We start from the raw sequence: 24,377 nt of genomic DNA, 5'->3' as shown, positions 1-24,377 counted from the left end.
GTTAATTAGTTTTGCTAAATAATTGGATGGTTTTAACGGGGGGAGGGGGGGGTAAGGACAGAAAGACAGAGGCCAGACACCAGAGGCCAATGGAAATTTTTGAGCATAGAAATGATTAAAAACAAAGCACTGCTTTGGAAAGATTAATTTGGAGGTGGCATGAAGAACAGATTGAAACATAATTCAGATAATCTGAGATAAATTTGCAACATATTCTTTAAAATTTTTATTGTGATAAAATACACTTGTAAAATTTATCTAGACCACTTTAAAGTGTACACTTTAGTGGTATTAAATACATAACACATGTACCACCAATAACCATCCCCGTAACTTTTAATCTTGTGAAAATGAAATTCTATACCCACTAAAACATTAACTCCTCATTTCCCCCTCCTTCCAGCATCCACCATACACTTGTCTTGATGACTCTGACTACTCTAAATACCTAGGGTGGAGCAGGCGCCATGGGGAATTCCACGTGTGTCATAACTGTTTTTATTTCCAGTGACTAGGCATATACTTCAGTAGCTGTGCTCATTATATATAACAGGCCCATGTAACAGTTGAGCTAGTCTTCAGCTATGGTTGTTATATAATGAAGCATTTTTGACAAGATTATATATGCTTAATAACAAAGTTATTTTTCTTTAAAAAAAAGTGGAATCATGGAGTATTTGTGGACTCAGAGTCTTTTTGTGACTAGCTTATTTCACAAACAATAATGTTCTTGAAGTTCATCCATGTTGTTAACATATTGCAGCAGGTCCTCCCTAAGGCTGAATGCTACTACACTGTATGTATTTAACACATTTTGCTTGTCCACTCATTGGTCCATGGACACTTAGATTCAGCTACTGTGAGTAATGCTGCTATGACATAGTGTACAAATATCGCTTCAAGACACTGCTTTCAATGCTTCTACATATATACCTAGAAGTGAAATTGATGGATCATATGGTTAATTCTACTTTTAATTTTTAAAAGGAACTTCTATACTATCTTCCATAGTGGCTGTACCATTTTACATTCTCATCAATAGTACACAAGGGCTCCAATTTCCCCACATTCTTTCAAATACCTGTTCTCTGCTTTTTTGATAGCAGTTATGTGGGTGTGAGGAAGCATCTCATTGCAGTTTTGAGTTGCATATCCCTGATGATTGAAAACTGGCGTACAAGATGTTGAACATCTTTTTATATGCTTATTGGCCATTCATATATCTTATCTGGAGAAATGTCTTTTCAAGTCCTTTGCCCATTTTTGAATTGGGTTATTTGACTTTTTTGTTGTTGAGTTTTAAGAGTTTTCTACACATTCTGGTTAATAATCCTTTATCAGATATATGATTTGCAAACACTTTCTCCCATCCTGTGGATTGTGGAGAGTGTCTTTTGATTCAGTTTTTTAAAATTTTCATGAAGTCCAACTTGTCTATTTTTTCTTTTGTTACTTGTACCTTTGATGTCATATCTAAGAAATCACTGCCAAATTCAATGGCATGAAGCTTTTGTCCTTTGTTTTCTTTTAAGGGTCTTTTTTTATTTTTTTTTTTTTTGAGAGGGGGTTGTTTTAGGTCTTAAATTTAGGTCATTGATCCACTCTGAATTAAGTTTTGAATATGGTGTTAGGTAGGGATCCAACTTCATTCTTCTGCATGTGGATATCCAGTTTCCCCAGCACCATTTGTTGAAAAGATTGTCCTTTCCCCATTAAATGGACTGGTCTTGGCATCCTTATCAAAAATCATTTGGCCACGTAAGTGACAGTTTATTTATGGGCTCTCTAGTCTATCTCATTGGTCTATATGTCTATCTCTATGTCAATATCACACTGGTTTTGGAAGTTTTCAAAATCAGGAAGTATGTGTCCTCCAGTTTTGTCTTCTTTTTCAAGATTATTTTGGCTATTCGGGTCCTTTGAGATTTTTCAGATGGGTTTTTTTTTTATCTGCAAAAAAATATTTTTTTTTTTTACATGAATGGGACTGAAGTGTAGATTGCTTTGGGTTGAATTGACATTCTAAATCTTTCAATCCATGGACACAGGATGCGTTTTCACTTATTTATGGTGAAATAAATAATTTCTTTAATTTCTTTCAGCAATGTTTCAGTTTTCTTGTACAAGTCTTACTTCCTTGGTTAATTCCTGTTTTACTCTTTTGATCCTATTGTGAATGAAGTTGTTTTTATAATTTGCTTTTCAGTTTGTTCACTGTTCACATGAACACAGAAATGCAAATTAATTTTGTGCATTGACTTTATATCCTGCTACATTGCTAAATTCACTTATTAGTTCTAACAGGTGTGTGTGCATGTCTAACCTTTAGAATTTTCTACACATAAAACCATATAATTTGCAAAAAGAGATAACTTTACTTATTCTTTTCCAATTTAAATACCTCTTCTTTTTCATGGCTAATTGCTATAGCTAGAACATCCAACAATGTATTGAACTGAAGTAGTTAAAGTGAAAAAGTGAGTATCCTTGCCTTGTTTCTCATCTTAGAGAAAAAGGTTTCAGTCTTTCACCATTGAGTACAATGTTCACTGTGGCTTTTCATATGTGGCTTTTACTGTGCTGAAGTAGCTTCTGCTATTCCTAGGTTGTTTCTGTCATGAAAGGTACTTAAATTTGTCAAATGCTTCTGCATCAAGACAATCGTGGTTTTTACCCTACAGTCTGTTGATGTAGCACAGTGCATTGCTTAAGTTTCATACATTAGACCTTCCTTGCACTCTAGGGAGAAATCACACTTGATTATGGTGCATAATCCTTTTAATGTGCTGAATTCTGTTTGCTAGTCTGCTGAGAATACGTGCACCAATGCTCATTAGGGGTCTGAAGTTTTCTTATAGTGCCTTAGGCTTTGGTATCAGGATAATGTTGGCTGGATAGAATGAGTAAGGAAGCATTTCCCTCTCTTCAATTTTTGGGAGAAGTCTGTGAAAGACTGGTATTCATTCTTCTTTAAATATCTGATAGAATTCACCTGTGAAGCTATTAGGTCCAGGACTTTTCTTTGTTAGATTTCTGATTACTAGTTCGATCTAACCGGTTAAAAGTCTATTCATGTTTTCTATTTCTTTGTGACATAGTCTTGGTAGAGTTTGTGTTTCTGGGTATTTGTCCATTTCATCTAGGTTATCCAATTTGTTGGCATACAACTGTTTATAGTACTCTCTTTAATCCTTTTTATTTCTGTAGAATTTGTAGTAGTAAGATTCACATTTTAATTTTTTATGTTACTAATTTGAGACTTCTTTCTTAATCCATCTAGCTAAAGGTTCGTCAATCTTGCTGATTTTTTTGAAGAATCAACTTTTGGTTTCACTGATTTTCTCTGTTGTTTTGCTATTCTCTACTTCATTTATCTCTGCTCTAATCTTTATTATTTCCTTCCTTCTGCTAGCTTTGGGTTAACTTGTTCTTTTTCTAGTTCCTTAGGTTGTCAAGTTAAGATTGTTGACTTGGGATAATTCTTACTGTTTTATATTGTAAGCATGCATTGCTATAAAGTTTCCCCTTAGCACCACTTTTGCTGCTTTCCGTAAGTTTTGAAATGTTTTCATTTTCATTCATCTGAAGTATTTTCTAATTTCCCTGTGATTTTCTTCTTCGATCCACTAAGTTGTTTAAAAGTGTTGCTTAATTTCCACAATTTTCTGAATTTTCCATTTCCTTTTGTTAAAGATTTCTAACTTCATCCTGTTGTGGTCAGAAAAGACATTTGGTATGATACTCATGTTTTAAAACCTACTGAGACTTAATCTGTGGCCTACCATATAGTCTATCTAGGAAAATGTCCCATGTGCACTTAAGAAGAATGTGAGTTATTATTGTTGGGTACAATGTTCTGTACATGCCTGCTGGATCTACTTAGTTTATTGTGTTGTTTAAATCCTCTCCCTATCTTCTCACAATAATTCTATCCATTATTGTGAGTAGGTTACTGAAGTCTGCAACTATTACTGCAGAATTATTTCTCCCTTTAGTTTTGTCAGTTTTTACTTCATATATTTTGATGGTCATTAGGTATGTAAATGTTTATTACTGTTCTATCTTCTCGCTGTATTGAAACTTTTATTAATATATAATGTCCTTCTTTGTCTCTTGTAATCGTTTTTGATTTAAAGGCTGTTTTGTCTGATACTAGTATAGCCACCCCTGATCTTTTTTGATTCCTCTTAGGTAGTATCTCTTCTCATTCTTTCACTTTCAACCTGTTTGTTGGGTCTACTGTTAGTCTCTTGTACAGTATATAGTGGGATCATGAATTTTTATCCATTCTGCCAATCTGTCTTTTGACTGGAGAAATGAATCCATTTACATTTAACATACTCAGTGATAAGGAGTCATCACACTATTTGTCTTCTATATGCCTTATAGCTTTTCCTCCTTCATTTCTTGTATTACTGTCTTCTTTTGTGTTTAGTTCATCTTTTTACAGTGAAATTGTTTACTTACTTTCTCATTTCCTTTTGCATATTTTCTAGAGCTCTTTGTTATCATGGGGATTACATTTAATGTTCTAAAGTTACAACAGTCTAACATAAATTTATACTAATTTAACTTCAATAACATACAAAATAGCTTCATCCCTACCCCTTTTGGTTGTTGATGTCACAAAATTACACCTTATACACTGTTTGCCCCAAAACATAAACTAATAATTCTTTTAAATGCAGTTTCTTAAATTATGTAGAAAGCAAGATTTGGAGGTATAAACCAAAGTTATAGTAATACTAGCTTTTACACTAACGTACTGGACCTTAAACGTACATCTCTTAAATCACACGGCATAGTTACAAACCATTGTTACAATAACACTCGCTTTCATAATTGTTCATTTATTTACCTTTATTAAGATCTTTATTTCTCATACAGCTTTGGGTTACTGGCTACTATTGTCCTTTCATTTCATCTCGCAGAACTCCCTTGAGCATTTCTTGCAGGGAAGGTCTAAAGGTCCTGAACTCCCTCAGCTTTTGTCTATTTGAGAATGTCCTAATTTCTCCCTCACTCTTTGAGGACAGTTTTGCTAGATAGAAGAGTTCTGACTGGTAGGTTTTTTTTTTTTTTCCTTCCCCTCCTCCTTTTAGCACTTTGAATATATCAGCCCATTGGCCTCCAAAGTTTCTAATGAAAAAAATCTGCTGATATTCTTACTGAAGGGCCCTTCTATGTGATGATTTGCTTCTCTTGCTGCTTGCAAGATTCTCTCCTTTGTCCTTCTGTGTTTGATTATAATGTGTCTCAGTATGGGTCTCTGAATTCACCTTAATTAGAATTCGTTAAGCGTCTTCGATGTTTATATTCCTGTCTTTCAGCAAATTTGGGAAGTTTCAGCCATTGTCTCCTTAAATATTCTCTCGGCACCATTCTCTCTCTCCTCCTGCTAGAACTCTGATAATGTATATGCTGGTCCACTTGATGGTGTACCACAGGTCACCTTTCCTCCATCATTTTTACTGTGTGTGTGTGTGTTCCTCAGACTAGCCGATTTCCATTGCCTAATCTTCAAGTTTGCTGATCCTTCTGCATGCTCAAACCTGACTTCTAAGCTCCAGAATTTCTTTTTAGCTTCCTTTTAGATTTTCTACCTTTTATTGATATTGCCATTTTGTTCACACATCACTTTCTTGACTTTATCCACATTTTCCTTTAATTCTTTAAGAATCCTCAAGAGAAGTTGTTTCAAAGACTCTGTCTAGTGTATCTATTATTAGGCCTTTTTCCAGGGACAGTTTCTGTTGATTTATTATTTTCTTTTGAATAAACTACATTTTTCTGTTTCTTTGTATCCCTTCTGATTTTTTTGTTTAACGCTGGCCATTTGAATTTATCTAGTAACGTGGTACCTCTGGAAATCAGATTCTTCCCCTTCCCCAGTGCTGCTCTGTTTATTATTATTTTTTGATTGTTGTATGCTGTCTCTGTGCCAAGGATCAGCCCTGGGTATAAACTTAAGGTCTTCTCAGGTCTTTTCTGAGCCTTTCCTAGATATGCAGAGTTACTTTCTGATTTTCGCAGTATATGTAGTTATTTTTGAGTGTCCTAGTCTTTAATGTCTGGCTCCTTAAATGGGAAAAAGTAAAATTTAAAGTGGCGTGGCAAAAGGATGTCAGTCCTTTAAATTCCCTGGAAATGACTTTAGCCAGAGGGGAAAGGACTTGCAACTAACGGGGGCAGTACAACAATGACTGCCTGCCTCTTCATCTGTACCTGTGATCAGGAGTAATCAGCAGAACAGAGATCCTCAATATTTTGAGGACAGGGTCCTTTTTGCCCACCCTGTCTCCCATAAGCTGTGAGTAAACTGCTTCAGGAACATGTACCTAGCAGCCTGCCATGTGGCTGGAGGGCAGGGGATCAGTAACTGCTACTGTGCTAAGAGCTAAAATTGACCAAATTTAACTGCCAAGTCTTTCCCTGAAAATTGCAAGCCTTCAAAAGACTGCAGAATTCCGTAACAGTTACATCAGACAGATTCTACAAGTGTTGCCCAGGAGGGTAGACAGATTCCTGGTGCCTCTACTCTGCCATGTTCCCCAAACTTGCACTATTCTTATAATACAGGAATAAGAGCTTGAAGTTGAGAGGAAGCATAGTCATAGAAACAGAAGGATGAAAGCAAGATATTACAAAGGAAGAACTGCAGTGTCTTGATCTTGGTTCACTTCCTTGACCACCACCATTGAAAAACACTGAATAACAATTTTCAGTATAGATGAGATCAGTCTTGCTAATGTTGAGGGCAATAAATGAAAATATTACAGCATTGAGATAAATCTTGAGAATGTTTCTGGATTACAACTAATTAGAGTATTATATCATCTTGTCTACCACGACAACTGCAGTTTCATAAACAATGATCATTAACACTTAACTCTTTATCTGGAAGGTTTTATCAAAGATTTCTAGATCAAAATTTCTAGATAGGTGCCATCAATCCAAAGACAGCTGCTGAAAAATCAGGATCAGAGCAAGATATTAGCAGCTGATGCTCCCCTCACTTTTAGAATATTCTTTAACTTATTTTAAGAACAATTAACAAATTCAAGTAATAATAAATGAAAGGTTTAGGAATAAGGATATAACTAGAAAGTTTTATCTCCTATGCGGGCTATAAAGGTCAAGTATAGTTAAACCTGCCATTGTGCAACTATCAGTGCAAAAATGGAAAATAAAGGTGGGAGAGTCCCTACAAATGCATGTGTACACTCAAGAGAAAGAAAAAGTGTATTCTGAAAGTCTAACTGCAAAAAATGTGAGCTCCTTGGACTCTGTGGCTGAACAGAAAACAGATATCCCAGAGCTACCAGTAACAGGTCAGAGTTCTCACAACTCCCCTGGCATCAGGTGTGTCTAACCTCCTTCTCCATCAAGACCTGGGTTTGCTTAAGCTGCAGCCATATTAACAAATTTGTTGTTTTACATTCAACATCCATCCACCTATTACCATGCCAAGAAGGTTAAGGAAACAAAACTTCAATAATTATCACATTTACTAATGAAGAAAGAGGCCTACTCTATAAATGAACTATTCTCTGGTCAAGAACTGCCAAGCCCCAGTGATATCAGATGAAAGAAGATTGGGTATACTAAAATAAACTGCACAGGGCTTTTTAATTTAAAAATCAACAAACAAACAAACAATCTACAGGCTTTCTCCCCCTCCTCCCCCTGAGGTCAGCACAAAGTTTATTAGTCACTTCTGCTCAGAAGGGCCCCTTTCTGAAAAGGACTATTTCTCTAATGTTCCAGGCAGGAAAAAGTCACATCTACAGAGGGCCCCACTTTCATTGCATCTCAAGTTACACTAAAAGCACACCTTCAGAGGAATGGCAGCTACTTCCTGGGGTTCCCAGGGAATGGCTCTAGAATAGGCTCTAGTTGTAGTTTTGGTTCCAGGTTTGGTTCTGGCATTCTTTGTGATACTCTGCCTAGTGTGGGCTCCAGTGCTGGGCCCAGATCCAGCCCTGCCCAAGTAGTGGCTCTAACTCCAGGCCTGGCTTTGGCCCTCATGCCAGCCTGGGCTCCAGCTCTGATGACTCCAGTTCTGGCTCCAGTAGTTTTCTTCAGCTCATCCACCTGTCTGTTAGAAATGACAATGAGCCTATGTTTCAGGCATCTCCTCTGTTCCTGAAGATCAACTTTTTCCTGGTAGTAGCAGCCAAAAGCCCCATCCCTGGGGATTCCAGGCCAGAGGAAGTATACCAGGTTCTCAGGTAAGTATTCCTCAGTAAGCAGCTGGTAGTGGTGGATGACTTCAGCACCTTCTTGGTGCAGGGCTGCACAGGGGAGATGAGCACCATTATCCACCCAGAAGCAGCTAATGTTCCCTCTTCCAATGACTCACTGAAGAGTAGTAGAAAGGTACCAGAGATGGTCTTCAGCAGCTGGCGTTTCTGACTCCAGCTCATATAGCCCATGATGCGGCATGATATAGCCCATGATGTGGCCATCATGCCAGAGATCCTTCAGGTGGTCATGTTCCAGGTCCAGAATTTTATAGGGCCATGTCCAGAATGGTGGCTTATCTCGAGGGCTCTCTTGCTTACTGAAGTCAGCCCAGGACAAGAATGCACCCTCAATTTTAGAGTTCTGCCCAAAAAGCTTGTCCTTCAACATGCTCAGCTGCACCAGGTCGAGGCCTTGGCCAAAGTAGGAGAAATGCCAATTTAGAACAGAACCTAGCAAGCTCCAGGATTCTGGGGTTTTGTTTTTTTGTGGGGAGGGCAGAGGATGGGGGAGTGGCAAAGAACTGCTGAATCTGGGGGTGTGAGCCCAGTAGACTGCACCACAGAACCAAGGATCAGGCAATAAAGAGTAGGTTCATGTTAGAAATAAGCACCATAGAGAGGGTGTTTGTTTTCAGCTCCTGCTTCAGATCCTGGTAGGAATATCTGACCATGAAGCTGATAATGTACACTTCTTGTCATGTCCAGCAGTCCTCTATTGTTGCCCTTTCCAGAACCATCTGAACACTGCTCCACCAGAGTCAGATAGCCAAAGTTCCAAATTAAACCCTGAATCTGTCTCTTCTTGGGGGTCACATTTTTTCTGGTTTGAAGTCAGAATGTTGAACTTTTAGAAACTTTGCACAGTTGGCCCTCCACATCCATGAGTTCCACACCTGCAGATTCAACCAACTGTGCATCAAAAGTATGTGGGGGAAAAATTTCCAGAAAGTTCCAAACGGCAAAAATTGAATTTTTCTTGTGCCACCAACTATTTACATAGTATTAACATCTTACTTACATTGTATTACGTATCATAAGTACTCCAGAGGTGATTTAAACTATATGGGAGGATATGTAAAGGTTATATACAAATACTACACCATATTACATAACGGACTTGAGCATCTGAGGATTTTGGTATCCTAAGGGGTTCTTGGAACCAATCCCCATGGATACTGAAGGACACTTCAATTAAGGAAGATTACAGTCAGTGGCAACTTCTGCAGTCAGTAACCCAATGCCTTCCTGGAATCTCAGCAGCCTTATTTGGACGGTGAAGTTCCTCTCAGTGCTGAGGATAAGGGGTCAGCGGGGAGTTTGGGACATGAAGGGCTGGGTTTCTATCACAAGGGCTTTGTGGAACAGACCTGACAGCAACGCTGTGTATGGGGCCTTCCAGAGGTCCACCCTTTGGTCAGAAAGGTTGTCCTAATAGCTAACCAGGTGACTCGATCCCTTCAGCTCCTTCAGCAGATGATGCAAGTGAAACAACTGCTTTGCTCCAGTTGTTTCAACCCATGGTCCAGGGAGCTCCAATTCAGGTGCTGTGTTCCTGGACTTTCCATGCCTCTAACTTTGGCAGCAGTACCTCAGCTGGCGTGGTTAACTGGCCTAGCAAAGCTGTGGAGGGATCCAGCACCTCTTTTGTCCTTTTGTCCAGTTCATTGAGAGTTTCCTGCAAAAGCTGTGGTTTGTTGGGGGTCCAAAGAGGGTGTCTTCACTGGGGTCTGGATCTTATTATCTGAAGCAGAAGACATCCTGCTGGTCTTTCAGCTGGTTGATGGATTTTACCAGCTTCTTCATCATAGCCCCTTAATTCCAGGGTCCAGGACTCAATCTCATGGTGCTGGCTTTCCAAAGGTGCTATGAGGTTTGCCTCTCCTTGCTCCGACTGAGCCCTCTGAGCCTGGATCAGAATTAAAGAGATCAAAGATGTCTCAGCCAATTAGGTAGGGCCTCAAGGAAAGGCCTGAACGTTCCAACAGAATCTTTGCAAGTTGTGCTGTAGCAACAAACACGCAAGGTCCTGGCTGCAGCAGCCACTCTCATTATTCATTTGGTTTAAGAAGTGGAAGAACAGTATCTTAGCCTTGGAATCATCGTTGTCCAGTAATAACATGGAGAGAAGGAGAAATCAAGATACCGGAACCACACAGGACCAAAAAGCACTGGACTCAAGTGGGACTGAGAAATTATAATAGGTAGTTAGGTCCCAACATAATCAAACTGTGATTTCCAGAAGGCAATGCTGTGTGTGTAAATTCCCGGACATAAAAATTTATAAACATATAATGTTTTCATATAAACAGTCTCACTAAATTTTTTAAGTTATAGTCATAAATAGTCCTGAAATCTATGGTGAAATTATAGATTTCTCAGGAGTAAATCCTTTCCAATTAACCCAACAGTTGGAATCCAGTGCTATGAAGCTTTTCAAAATATTAATATTTATATTTATTTGTTTAAAGTACTAAGATTCTGTCCTTGGAGATTGATTCAATTAGTTTAAATTGAGACACCTGATATCTGATGATCACTGCACTAATGGAAATGAAGAGGAACAGTGAAAAGGCATCAAGTCTCCTCAAAGCCTCTGAAATTACTAGACTTTAGAGCCAGAAGGAATCATTAATATCAGATTTAAATACTCTGTTTTACAGATAAACCAGAATTCACAACTATCTGACACAGCTGTGCCTCTGTCTGGATCTTCAGATGCTCAGCCAACTTTGCTAGCTCACAACTGCCCCAAAGGCAGTTCTTAGAGTTTTACTTCCTTGGTGGTGATGCCAACCAAATTCCTGAAAACAGACTCTTGGCTACTTTCTAAAATTTGCAACATAAAATAAATAGTTACATAGTAGAAGCATCAAAGAAAAAATTATTTTCCAGAACTTGGAGTGGGATAGAAAAAATATTCAGACAGTCTAGTTTCCTTGTTTATCACATTCAAAAGATAAAATCAGTATTTGTGGGTATACGAATTTTTGTTGCATTTTGAACATATAGTAAATTTTGAGACAGATGTCAATATAGTGGACATTTCCAAGTTTCTGTCATGTTACTATATACACAACTACACATTCACAATGCTCCTAAAAAGTCCCACATTCATTGAGAATAATTCATTTTAATTTTCACACTTGCCAGTCTTAAACAGAGATAGTTTGATACTGCAAATGACAAATTTAAGTTATAGACAGGAAGCTTGCTTTTATAGAATTTATTTTGATACAGTCTTCAATATACATTAACATTTAAAGTATCACTTTGCTGCTAAAATACAGCCACATCTTAAGTAATGTGACACAATTAACATGGCAAGAAAAAAAATCCCTCAATAAACCTGGACTGATTGTAGTTGGCAAGTATGATTTTAATTGGAATTTTCTTGTAACTCCAGGGCATATCAAATATGAATGAAAATATTTTGATTAGTAAGCACAAAAATTTAATTATCCTTAATATTAAAACTGAAAGATAAGGCATCCACCATCCTAAACATATCATAGATGTGGCAAGCTTTCAAAACCAGCAAGCAAAATCTCTACCTATTCATTTTAATTTTGTATTTCAGTAATAAAGTCTGATCTTAAAAGATACTAAATTGAATTTAAACATACAATTGCTCACTTGATGTGCCTTTTCTTCTATTCTAAGAAATAAGGGCACCAAAAACTCTATCTCTAACTCCTCTCCATCCCATACCCTTCCCTCCCTCTCTACACCCTCTCACTCCTTACACCCATCCTCTAGAAAAAATACCAGTGGCTTTCTATTTTGAAAATATTCTGCTTAGGTGGAGCAAGGTATCAGAGCAGACTTACTAGTTTTCTAGTACGTATGTGCACATGTGTAGTAACTTTTTATGTACAAATACAACATGGGAGTAAAATTTCTTAAGAGAAATAGGAAAGATTCTGAGAAATAAGTTCAGAAAAATCTTATAATGCATGAATTTTAATGTAATATCCAATTTTAGCAAACCTTACCAACTCATTAACTTAATTTAGTAATAGCTCTTAGTTTTATGCAAAAACATAAGTAGAGAACTGCAAATCACTTATCTTTTACAAATGACAGAATGCCTCTCTGGGGAAACATTTTACAAAAAAAGGGTACACCACCTTTCATGGCACTTGTCCATACTGATAATTACTGTGTTATACTGCTCCTGAAGTCACCTCTATAGGCATGAGCATACACTAGTAATTTGTAACTATTTTTAGGTCATGGATCCTCCCTCCAGAAAAAAACGTACATACACACACAACTTTACATAAAATTTGAGTTCACATATATCCAGAAGCCTATACATGGTTTAACAAGCTCTACTTGAGACTTTTTTGGGGGGAGGGGTAATTAGTTTTATTTGTTTTTATTTATTTTTTTTAATGGAAGTACTGGAGATTGAACCCAGGACATTGTGCATGCTAGGCAGACACTCTACCACTGAGCTATACCCTCCCCCTTACTTGAGACTATTTTGACTCTGGATTGTACTTTTTTCTAAATCTCTGGAGTTTACCAAATGATGTCAGGACAGGAGAACAGGATTCACACAGTGACTACTCCCATTCCGCCAAATAAATAGGGCACTCCACTACGCCCTCGGTATATCAGAGCTTATATTTGATTTTCAATAGAGACATAGCTGTGTATTTTTAAAAGATGTACATTTTCCTTCAATGTGAAAAAAACTGACAAATTCCTATAGAAATTCTTCTTTCATTTCTTTCACTTATCCTCTACTGCCACCAATCTGTGGTTTAGAGAAGGTTTTGCTTAAAACTTCCTTGGAATTTATAGTACGTTCACTACATGTATCCTGAGGTAATAAGCCTTAAGTACCAGAGATCTTCAAGGTCAAACAACACACAGTTATCACACAGTTTCATTTAACTGAATTCGTTTGATTCATGTCAGAGTTCTTAATTAGTGTCAGAGTGTTAAAGTATTTTACCTCTTCTAGACTAAGCAATGGCAGAGTGGGAGAATGACCTTAGGCTTAAGAGTGACAGAGATTTTTGGCCAAAATCCGGTCTATCATTTATTTGTGTAGGATACTAGTAAATTACCTAAACTCTCTGAGACTTGGTTTTCTTGCCAGTAGTAAGATAACAATGATATCTACCACACAGGACTACTGTGGAGATTAAATGAACACAGAAGACACCAAATTTTTGTTCAACCATCTTTCCACCTAAGTCTAGGTGGCTTATTTGACTGAGCCACAATATCAAGTAATAATCATAACCTGTCCCCTCAAATACTTGTAGGTAGGCCTACTCACTGTCCTGGGCATACAGCAGCCCATCTAGCTACTACCATTTCTTTTTTGGCCTTCAGTTGGTGCACAAATAGTGTCTCAATCTAAATAAAGGCATTTCAAAGCCCCAAACTTAAAAACAAAACATCCAGTCCTTAAGCATCACTGCTGCATGACTACCTTACTCCCTACTCTCATCATTTGAATTCATTATCTCAAAGTAACTTATTAATATAGAAAACTAGCATATCTACAGTCAATAATCAATCTGACCGATATACTTTCAAACTCTTAATAATGGAGGGCAGCAATTGGCATATACCTTCTAACTTACTCATTTAAGTGAGCTAGGAAGAAGACTTATTGCAGAAAATTCGCTATCTGACATTAATGTGTATCAGGGGACCATGTCAAGGTTCAGTGAGGATTAGCAGCTACGGTACTCTTAATATCTGCACTCTGACTTCATTAGAAATGAGAAAACTACATTTTAAATTTAATGTCAATCTATAAGGTTCCAAGTTTTGCCTTCTTGCCATTTTTCTAAAATTGCTACTTACTACACAAGAATGCCAAGAAAAGAGGAAGAGGAACCATTCTTTTTCTTTTTTCCCTAGAAAGTTTAATTCTCAACTTATCCTGAATAAGAAAAATGTTCTCTCTTGGACAAGACCACAGAAGAGTTATGCTGGTCATCATCCTAACTTGGCAGGTCTTCCCTGTGGGAAGAAGAAAACTTATCTACAAATTCATCCCTACTACTGTACCCTGTATAGTGGCAATGTAAAAATGGAGACCAAAGCAGACCTTCAATATTACTGACAATCAAATGACTCTCTTGCAGGGGTTGGAAAGAAAGCAAGCTATAGGAGCTTGCAAACAAACAAACAAATTCTCTGTATCTTGGGCCATCCATTGCCTTTAATAAATTTTAGGAACTTGTGTTAAATAAACAAAAAAATAACCGTTCTCCCTCCCCAATCATGTACTTATGCCAAACATGGTAACCATGTGAAAACTTATTTTAGTTCCAGCTGAAGTTCAGTAGTGCTGGCTTTAGGCAAAGTTATTAAATGAGTATAATGCCCTTCTTCTTCTTTTTTTCCTCTATAACTTGTGGCTGCTATGACACTCCTCTCCTATTACTGAAACAGTTATAAATGTGCTCTACCTATACTTTATATGAAGGCAAAGTCAATAAAATACTAGTAAATCCATTAAAACCTGATCACAAAAAATAAGTTAAAGAAAGCTAAAAACTTGTTAGAATGCTGAAAATTCCGATTTTCACTTCCAATCTAAAGAAATTAAGCTCAATAAGTTAAAAATAACCAGGTATTTTTGCATTGTGACTAAAAATTTATCTCAAATAAATGGTCAAAATCATATGAAAGAGCGACTAAAACACTGGAGATATCTGTAAAAGTAATGAGACAAGGATGCCTGCCTGCTAGCACTACTTTCTAATACTGTTCTTTAATTTTTAGCCTAGGGATTCTCAAACAGAAAGAGGGAGACCCAATATAAAAAAGGGAAGAAACAAAAGGAAAATCTTTCCTGAGAGACACAAAAGACTTAAATAGAGAGAAATACCACGCTAATGGTTGAGAGGATTCAGTGTTATAATGTGGAGTATGAATTCTTCCCAAATTGATCTATAAATTCGAGTACTTTGAAACAAATAGACTTGGTCAACTAATTGGGGAAAGCTGGATCTAAATACTGCACACAAAACACTTGTATACATCAATAAAACATGGCAAAGAGATGTGAATTCACATTGTATCAGAAGTCTACTATATTAATCAAACATAAAAATGAGAGGTTTTTTATCAAGTTGGCAAATGTGCAGGAAAAAACACTCAATTCAAGGAAATACGTACTCATAATCATTGACTCAGCGGTTCTAAGAGCATCAAAACTATAACCAAGATGTTTGTATGAAAAAAGTGTTCATCACAGTGTTACAAATAATAGCACCAAAATGATAATAACATAATCACTAGCAGGAGATTGTTTAATAAATTTGAAATTCTCACATATAAGGAATACTACACAGTCAAAAAATTATGTTTTCATAACATGGGAAAATATTCATAATCATTGGAGTATTAAGTTTTAAAATGTAACAAACCAATGTATTTTGTGTGTATACACTCACAGGAAGGAAAAGGACCACAAGGAAATATACACTGCAAGGAAGATACATCAAATCATTTTCAGTGAAAACGTCTGAGTATTGACATCACATACAATATTTACTTTCTTTTATATGCTTTTATATATTTTTCAGATTTCCTTCAATAGAAACATATTACTTCTATATTCTGGAAAAAACAAATACTATCTCAAAGAGATCATCTAAATTTTACATTTCTGCTCTGAATTCTCTAGGGGCTATAACCCCAGAATATGATTTTAAATAGAATGACAATGGTAATTTTTAATGGTAATAAAGATGTGCATTTAAAAGCATCTGAAATAAATTTTTACTACAATAACCCCATTCTTATACAATGCACTACAGAGTTAAGCAATTGGTGAGGTAAGTAATAGCATAGGTTCATAATCAAATAAATATACAAGGGTAGGTACAGAAAGATCAATGAAAAGGGTCAAAGCTTACCAACCCAAAAAGGTTTCTTCTGGACTTAGCTTTTATTCTTAGCTTTGATAAAACAAATTTCACATAGTTTACTATATAGTAATTTTATGTTTTGCTCTGTGTCCTCTTATGTATTTATATACACGTGTGTGTGCGTGTGTGTGTGTGTGTGTTTATAAACAAGAAGTATTTAAACTTGAATAGCCTTATAAGTAATCTTTACTATCAAAGTGAATAAACTTTACAAGGACTTCAAGAATTTAAATACAACACGTTTTTTAAGAAATTGACTCTGACAACAATCCATGTAGTTATTATTAGCTGTGTTTGAAAAATGGCCCTTATGTTATTTTAGTGCTAAATAGGCATTACAACATGTAATACCCAGACATTTAAAACATCACTTAAAGAAATTTAACTCTGGAATAATTTTTTAAAAATAAAACCAATCTAATTATGGCTATTTACTTTAAATGAATTACCTTTACAAAAGTTAAACTTACCAAACTTAGAAAAAAAAAATCCTAACACATCAAACTTAAGGACCATTCAGAATAAAGTATAATCCCCAAATTATCATTTTTATTAGTCATACCATTTTTTGACAGGCCATAACCAAATACAGTCCCAAATGTGAAGATCACCATATCAGAATGAGACTCAATACATAAGATTGTAAGTTTGTTTAAACATCAAGAGCATATAGGTCTACATAGAAACAAGCTGTCTCCTAAGATGAGTAAGATCTGAATATGGGATACTGTTCTCGCTCAGAGGATATAAGAATTCAGTGATTCCTGAGACTAAACAACCATGGATAACTGTATGCCCAACACAAAATGCTTCAGATAACTCCCACTTTCCCTTTTACAGTATTTTCCCCCTCATTATATCAGAAGAGAAACCTTAATGAGGTAACAAGAGCCTTTTAACAACCCACATCCCCTTAATTTCCATTTTATCAAGGAGAGTGTTCCCACGGCTCAGGGTAGTCTGCAAATCAATGCCAAGGGGAAGCATCAAGAGGCTCATCTGAAGTATTACCAGGGAGCAGCAGGCAGCAAATATTCAAACCCAGAAATTGTGACTCAACATTTCCTATATAGTACAACAACTCTGCACAAAGGATAGACACTGTCAAGAAGAACTCTGCCTGAAAAAGATGTAGAATGAAGAGAAGATTGACAGACATGAAGATAAGGTATCTGATTATACTAATATCGGTACTTACGTATCATACCTCTGCAGTGGTGTTACTTTGTTCTTATTCTTATCAACTGAACCCGTAGACAGTTGAAGAAAATTGGGGTTTAATTTATATAATTCTTGAAGTAGCTTCTGTTCATATTCTTGGTGTTTACCCGCCTAATGGAAGAAGAAATTAAAACTGCAGTGGGATTCGCAAAGTGGCTGGTATAAAATACTGACGTACTTTCTGAATTATTAAAGACTAAGGGTTTTTCATGGTGTCAGAGGAACCTGTAAGGAAGACATCATACAACTTCCAAACCAATGAAAGTTCTTCCAACAAAACTACATGAGACATACTTCATTAATTAAGGCATTTCATCAACCACTTTACGTGGAGAAAAGCATATTAACAGACAACTTCTTTGCTAGCTCAAAATACTAGAGGGTCCCTTTTAAACCTACTTTCCCATTTTTCATGTAAGAATTAAAGTCTTCTAATAGGTCATTACAGAATTTTCTGAAGATCATTGAAAATCAATGTCTGTTTTTAAGAGATTAGCACTGTAAGTAACACACAGATGAAGAGTTTTATTATATTTTACATTATCTTAACACTAAGTAACAATTACATTAATTTGTTTCTACATAAAAATGAATGTATTTTAAACTCTAGCCCAGAGGTTGGCAATTTACAGCCAGCCACTTTGCTTTTATAAATAAAGTTTTACTGAAACAGTCAAGCTCAGTCATTTACATGTTATCTATAGCTGCTTTCATGCTACAATAGCAAAGCTGAGTAGTTGCTGCAGAGATCAGGTGCCCAGAAAGCCTAAAACATTGGCAAACTTTTTCTGCGAAGGGCCAGTTAGTAAATCTCTGCTCTATACACAAAAAACACAGCTCTGTATTTACTGGAGTTGATAGCTGTCTGTCAGAAAGCAGTGTCAGAAATGTTACAGAACAAATCCATCAAAGACTGACAGTGAAGTCACATACGAAAATGGTCAAATACAAAAACAAACTACAATGAAATTACTTCAAGTAAACTGTTTGCTTGTATTTCGTGACTACAATGCCATTTTTACTTACCTTTCAATGTTGTTAATTACTATAAAACTGTGGTCTAAATAGACGTTATGGGAAAACCAAAAGCAAAACAGATCAAAACAAAAACAAAACAGTAAAAACAAGCAAGGGCAATATCATCTAATCAAACACAATTATATCATATACATTGCACAATGCATCGTTCCCTGTTCTGAGAGGGCTCTTGCCTATTCAATTGAATCTGTAAATATTTCATATGGTACTAAATTTTGAGTTATGTAGTAACAAGGAAAGATCTTCCGGTTTTTGCCATGATATAATTTGTTCAAATTTCCTTCCTACATTGAGGAAGTGCTTTAACAAAGAAACCTCTTTTCAAAGTAATTTTAAACTCATATAAAAAAGAGTGAGATGAATTCAGGACAATAATATGAAATGAATTTTAAATTATTAAGAGAAAATACTGCTAGATGTGGGTTTTATATCTTAAAGACATGGTAAGTCTTGAAAATTCTTTCTGCAATCAATACTTGAGGAGACACTATGGCTTTGACTTTGGTTAGCCACAAAGAGCTCAATCTGGTATTCAAATGATTCAACAGGGGCAGTTTACAGACAGGTTAAATCTCATTACAAGTAAGTTCTAAGAGACCATCCATTTTCTTTTTCTGTTCAATAATACTTAAAGTGAGATCAACTGCAGCTCAGAAATTCTTTGACAGAGATTTTCATTGTAATAGTACCCATGAGTGAAGCATAGTCCCCACTAGTCAAAATTCAGCTTGAAATGATTCAACCTTAAATTTCATCCAAGAAAGTTTCACCCAAAAGAAGAAAAAAATCAAGAAGCACTTAGGGAATAAGCAAGAAAAAAGTCACCTGTCCCAATTAATTATCAGAGAGAACTTATTTAACACTGTTTTGGGATCATAAAGAAAATACACACTGTCAAGAAATCACAATGTATTTATTATAATGGGATTTAATCTGCAGTAACTCCAAGTCAAAAAAAGTAGTATTTCATTTTATTTAACAATTGGCTCTGAAAGGAGCCCCTCCTAGACTCTCTCTAGTTTGACCTAGAGAACGAAAGGTAGCAATCAGTCAATGCCCCCCACCTTCTAAATGAGAAGTGTTCCTGCAAAAGTCCACAGCAACAATCTGAAGTCCTCATCTATAATAGGGAAGTGCAGCATTGTGCTTTGGTATAATCCTCATTTAGTATGCTGTATGGTCAACATTTTTACTTGTAAAGGCATGTTTATACTATAAATTGAAAGGAGACAGGAGAACAGGAAATGTAAAAAAATAACAGAGGATAATAAGCCTTCAATTCACCCTTTACAGGATACTGACTTAGTGAACACTTTCATGGGGAGAATCATTTAATAAAAATGTTAGCTTATCTGCAACATTTGATACAGTATTATTTTCTAGCATGTTCTGTAAAGAGTAGAGACTGGGCGGGGTGGGGATGGGACCTCATAATTACGACATCCCACTTAGCTTTCATTTTGCTGACATTCCCCCCAAAGTAGCATTTACCAAAATACTTTCCTTGGTCAATTAAGTTCTGGTTCTACATCCCTCTCCGGGATATGTATTAGCATATTAAAGACTCTGAGAAGTACAGCTGGAAAAAAAGAAAAACCCTATTTTCTTCATTAATCTAGCATTTTCAAACTTAGTGGAACACAGATCCATTTTTATTATAATAATATCCTGCAGAACTGACATTTCATGGAACACTGTTTGGAAAATGCTACTTTAAAGTAATACCAGTTAAAAAATAATAATAAAATCCCTAGATCTCAATTTTCACCTATAAAGAAAAATACTTCCTTTTCTACAAAGTTGATAATCCACATTACTTTACTACCTGCATTTCCTCTTTTGTGAAGCTGGCCGCCTCGTCCCCCAATTCATGTAGGTACATGCAGTCAGGCTTTGGACACTGCATATTCTTTAAGAAGTAACTGCAATATTTTGTTGTACCTAGAGATGCCTGCAGGAAGAGGAGAGGAGGGGAGGGGAAAAAAGACCCAAAATGTGAGCTGGCACCACAATGATACTTTCCATGTTTAGTGTTTTCATTTCGCCTAAAATGAGGCACAGACACAACAAAACAAGAAATGTGCCTAGTAATACTAGAGAACTTAACTATTATTAGCAAGATTTATTTAAAATGAGGATCATTTGAAAGAACTAAAAAAAAAAAAACTCAGCCTATGGTTTCCAGAACTTGAGCACCCAAATCATTTCCCTAGAGACTGGAAGAGTAGACAGCAAAGCCTGTTCTATGATGTAAGTGGTTAGGCACAAAAGAAGGCAAATTCCTTACTCTAATTATGCCGTCCTTCTTCCATTTACTTAAAGCATTGCTTGGTGGGACACTCAAACCTAAACTGATCAGTGCCCAGATATTTAAGGACAACAAATCAGAACCATTATCCATTTCTGACAGGAATAATAAATCCATTTTCACAAAATATATATAAATATAGGAGATTTTTAAAAGCTTATCTCCTAATAATAAATGTGTTTATTTCTATCTGGCAAAACAGACCTCTACATAGGTCAGTTATAAACAAGGTAGCTGATGTCTAAGACGCAACCTTCAAATAAAATTTCCTTCATGTAATACATAAATGCTAGGCTCTCCTCTACTTCTACAGTTCATCCTTTCCCCTTTGAAAAAAAAAAAAAAAAAGTCAAGAGGACCATTATTACCTTAAGTGTTCTGCCATCTACCACCACATTGTTGACACACTGTATGGCTCTGAGAGCATCTTCTGACCGGATATAGGTTACATAAGCACTGGCACTTGGACCCTAAAGTGAAAACCCACTGTTATTAGTAACAAATCCAACAAAAACTTAAAAAACTTCTTGCAACCTACCTAGGGAATTCTAAAGGTCTTTACTACTACTACCATTAATAGTAATGACAATGATTATAAGTAGTAGTATCTTTGATTAAACCATATACTAGCTCATCTTAAAATAATCATTCTTAATGAATTTCATCTGATCTTAAGTAGACTAAAATATATGAATAAAATATCATCTTTGGCTTGGCACTTATTTTTTTAAAAATGTCATCTGACAGTCTCCTCAAGGTTACAAAAAATAAATACTGAAAGTTAGATTTAAAAAAATAAGATTTGAAGACATTGTATCAAACTATGTTCTCCCAAAAAGAAATGCAATCTGTAAGAGTATTCTATCTGCTAATACCAGCATGGCAAAGACGCTCTATTAAGTTTACAATATCTGAAAATATTAATTAGAAATCATTATCTAATTTGACAGGCTGATAATAGACTCAACCTCCCGCCCCCTTCAAACTACCACTAAATGTCTGTTTTACTATTTCCCTCTTATTACTATTAATTCACTGTGAAGTCCTGAAAGGGTCAAATAAGCACTAAAAATTCCCCCACCCCACCAACAGAGGTCACTACACTGCTTAAATCCTTGGCCCTCAAGCTTTCTAATCACAGCAGATTTTCCTTCTGAACAGCCCAGGTCAAGCCCAGACCACAGGGAGCAAAGGCAAAAATCCCTATAATTTAGTTACCTGTGAGCCTGCATACGATGTGCTATTATTGATGACAACTTTATGTATTTTACCAAACTTCCCAAAATATTCTGGTCGTTTTAAAACCTATAAAAGAAGAAGAAATAAGGTATAAACTGTCCCCATTTTCATCAACTTTATCCTTATAATGGGGACACACACCATCCCTCTCCAGTGAAAAGAAAATAATTTTTAAAATTTCCAAATAAATGTGACTACATCCTAATTACAATCTGTGTGGTTAGCCTACAGGAAATCATCACAAAATCTAAAACGTGTTTTTTACTGACTTGCTGAGTAGAAACTGGGACTTACTAAGTCTGGTATTATCTACTATGTTCTAATACCTACACCAATAATCTATGGGAGCTTACCTTCACAGTATCCTTAAACACAAAACAGATCAAATATTCTAACCATATTTTCATTAATAGGCGATCCTTATAAGAAAGTGATTCTCAAAACAATGACCAATATTATATATTAAACAGAAATAGAAACTCACGAACAGACACAAGACAACCTTTACTCATAAATGCATTGTATGTAGTATTTTATATACTATATTGAATATTGTTTATAAGTGACAAATTCCAAACAAGGTAACAAAATGTTCTTCAACCTTCCATGCTTTATGATTTATTATTCTGTGTGTGTTTCCTTATGTCAATAAATTTTACCATTTCTCAACTGTCTCGTTTTTTTCTCTTTTCCTGATAACTTATTAATGGAGGTGACAGATTAAAAAAAAACTGGGGAAACAAATTTATACATTTTTTTCTCTATTACCTGGTTACTCTTTCATGGTTATTTCCCCTCATACTTGTCTCCTTTACTTTGTGATCACTATAGGCATTCATTTAGCTTCCCTTAAAAAACTTACTTAACCTTGGCTAATTTAACCAGTATGTAATCTGACAGAAAAATCTCTCATATGATTTGCAACTATTTCAAAATCAAACTTTTGTTCTTTTCCTAGAATAAAGACCCGCTCTTCCTACTATTTCTCCAAACAGCAAACTCTCTCTCAATGAAAGCTTTCTGCATATACCTGTTCAAGTGCATGCAAAGTATTCTTTCCAAACACACTTATTTGATAATATTCTCACATTTTTACAACTTAGCTAATATGTTCTGCATCTGACAGAACCAGAGCTTTGTGAAACAGTCTATGGTTGGGGTGTCATTAATTCTTAACAGTTTTCAACTTAATTAATATAATTACTCTTATTTGATTTTAGGTTTTTATAAGTATAGGGTTGTTATGTTTTCTATAGCCAATTCTACTGGATTAGAAGGTCAAGTGATTACACTGGTTTTCAATCTTTTTCCCACCCAAATCTCCTGAGGGATATGAGGGTAAGAAAGGCAAGGGCACAATGACTCTTGGGTTGTTCAGAGAAAAGTCTTGGGACTCAGGGGTAGGGAAGAGTATATTTTGAAAAGTTTTCTGGTTAGTGGAGTACAGAACTGCATTCAATATTCCAGCTGGATGCATACCAACCCAGCAAAAGGCCTCAGTCAAAATACTTACTTCAAAGGATTCAGGCTGGTCACAAGTTGTGCTGCATCAGCACGTCATACCATATCTGAGTTTATGGCAGTAGTTCTCAATGAAGGCAGCATTCAAGGGAGCATTTTGGAAATCTATGGGAGCTTTTACTAGGGGAGCTTGTCAAAGTGATTGGAAGACACTACTGGTGTTCAGTGGATGGAAGCAAGTAATGACTTACAACACTCAGGCTAGCCCTGTACAATAAAAATTGTCCTACACAACTTCTGAATGTTCTACAGGACATTCATGTAGCTGAGAAGCCTGTTTATAATTAAGTGAACCTAGAAAAAATAATTCCACATTATATGTAAATGTAAAGTAGTTCCCCACAGTTTTGACATGTTGAATTTACAGGAAAACAAATAGTATGTAATTAAGGGACAACTACAAGTGCTTTGTTTGGAATTTTACTAAGAGCTGCTTCAGAAAAATCACATCATTGGCATTTCATGGCACCTGAGTTGCCAAAACATGCACCTGTAACAATCTGCATCTGTAGTTGTCATATTCACACTGATTCTAGAGATGTCAGAATCTATTTTATTATATACTGAAAAAAAAGTACTTGGCAAACATATATGCATATAAATCATTTGAGGATCTAGTTAAAATACATACTCTCAAACCCTGAAGGTCTGTATAGTAAGCTCCTGGATGATACTAATGCTACCAATGGAGACAGATTACATTATCAAGAAGTCATTTCACGAAATTCAAAGGGTGTTATAAAATATCAGTTTTTAAATGTGGGTACTGGGTCTGAAAAGGTTGGAGACTGGCTTATGAAAATAAGTTCTGGCCAATATATGGGTATAACACTTGCAAAGCAACGTAAGATTTGTATGTAAATTACACTGAGCAGCCAGAATAATATTTTCAAAGCA

General features: G+C 35.9%; 1 protein-coding gene and 2 pseudogenes across 8 annotated transcripts in view; all 3 read right to left on the bottom strand.

Annotated features, from left to right (window-relative positions):
- The window catches only part of CNOT4 (CCR4-NOT transcription complex subunit 4), a 139,803-nt gene that overhangs the window by 52,133 nt on the left and 63,293 nt on the right, over positions 1 to 24,377 (bottom strand). For 5 of the 8 annotated variants that reach the window (XM_064487335.1, XM_064487334.1, XM_031455436.2 and 2 more), the window contains exons 4-7: positions 21,939 to 22,025; positions 21,089 to 21,190; positions 20,238 to 20,363; positions 17,352 to 17,485 (exon numbers count right to left, since the gene is read on the bottom strand). In XM_064487335.1, the coding sequence (XP_064343405.1) occupies positions 17,352 to 17,485; positions 20,238 to 20,363; positions 21,089 to 21,190; positions 21,939 to 22,025 (449 nt within the window). The remainder of the gene's footprint in view (positions 1 to 17,351; positions 17,486 to 20,237; positions 20,364 to 21,088; positions 21,191 to 21,938; positions 22,026 to 24,377) is intronic. The other 3 variants (XM_031455437.2, XM_031455435.2, XM_031455439.2) reach the window with 1 other exon arrangement.
- On the bottom strand, positions 7,611 to 8,838 carry LOC135321730 (signal transducer and activator of transcription 2-like; annotated as a pseudogene).
- Positions 8,835 to 10,516, bottom strand: LOC105091653 (signal transducer and activator of transcription 2-like; annotated as a pseudogene).

Source organism: Camelus dromedarius, chromosome 7 (assembly GCF_036321535.1).
Source record: "Camelus dromedarius isolate mCamDro1 chromosome 7, mCamDro1.pat, whole genome shotgun sequence".
NCBI lineage: Eukaryota > Metazoa > Chordata > Mammalia > Artiodactyla > Camelidae > Camelus > Camelus dromedarius.
Note: the sequence above shows the minus strand (reverse complement) of the source record. Positions and strands in the feature narration are given on the sequence as shown.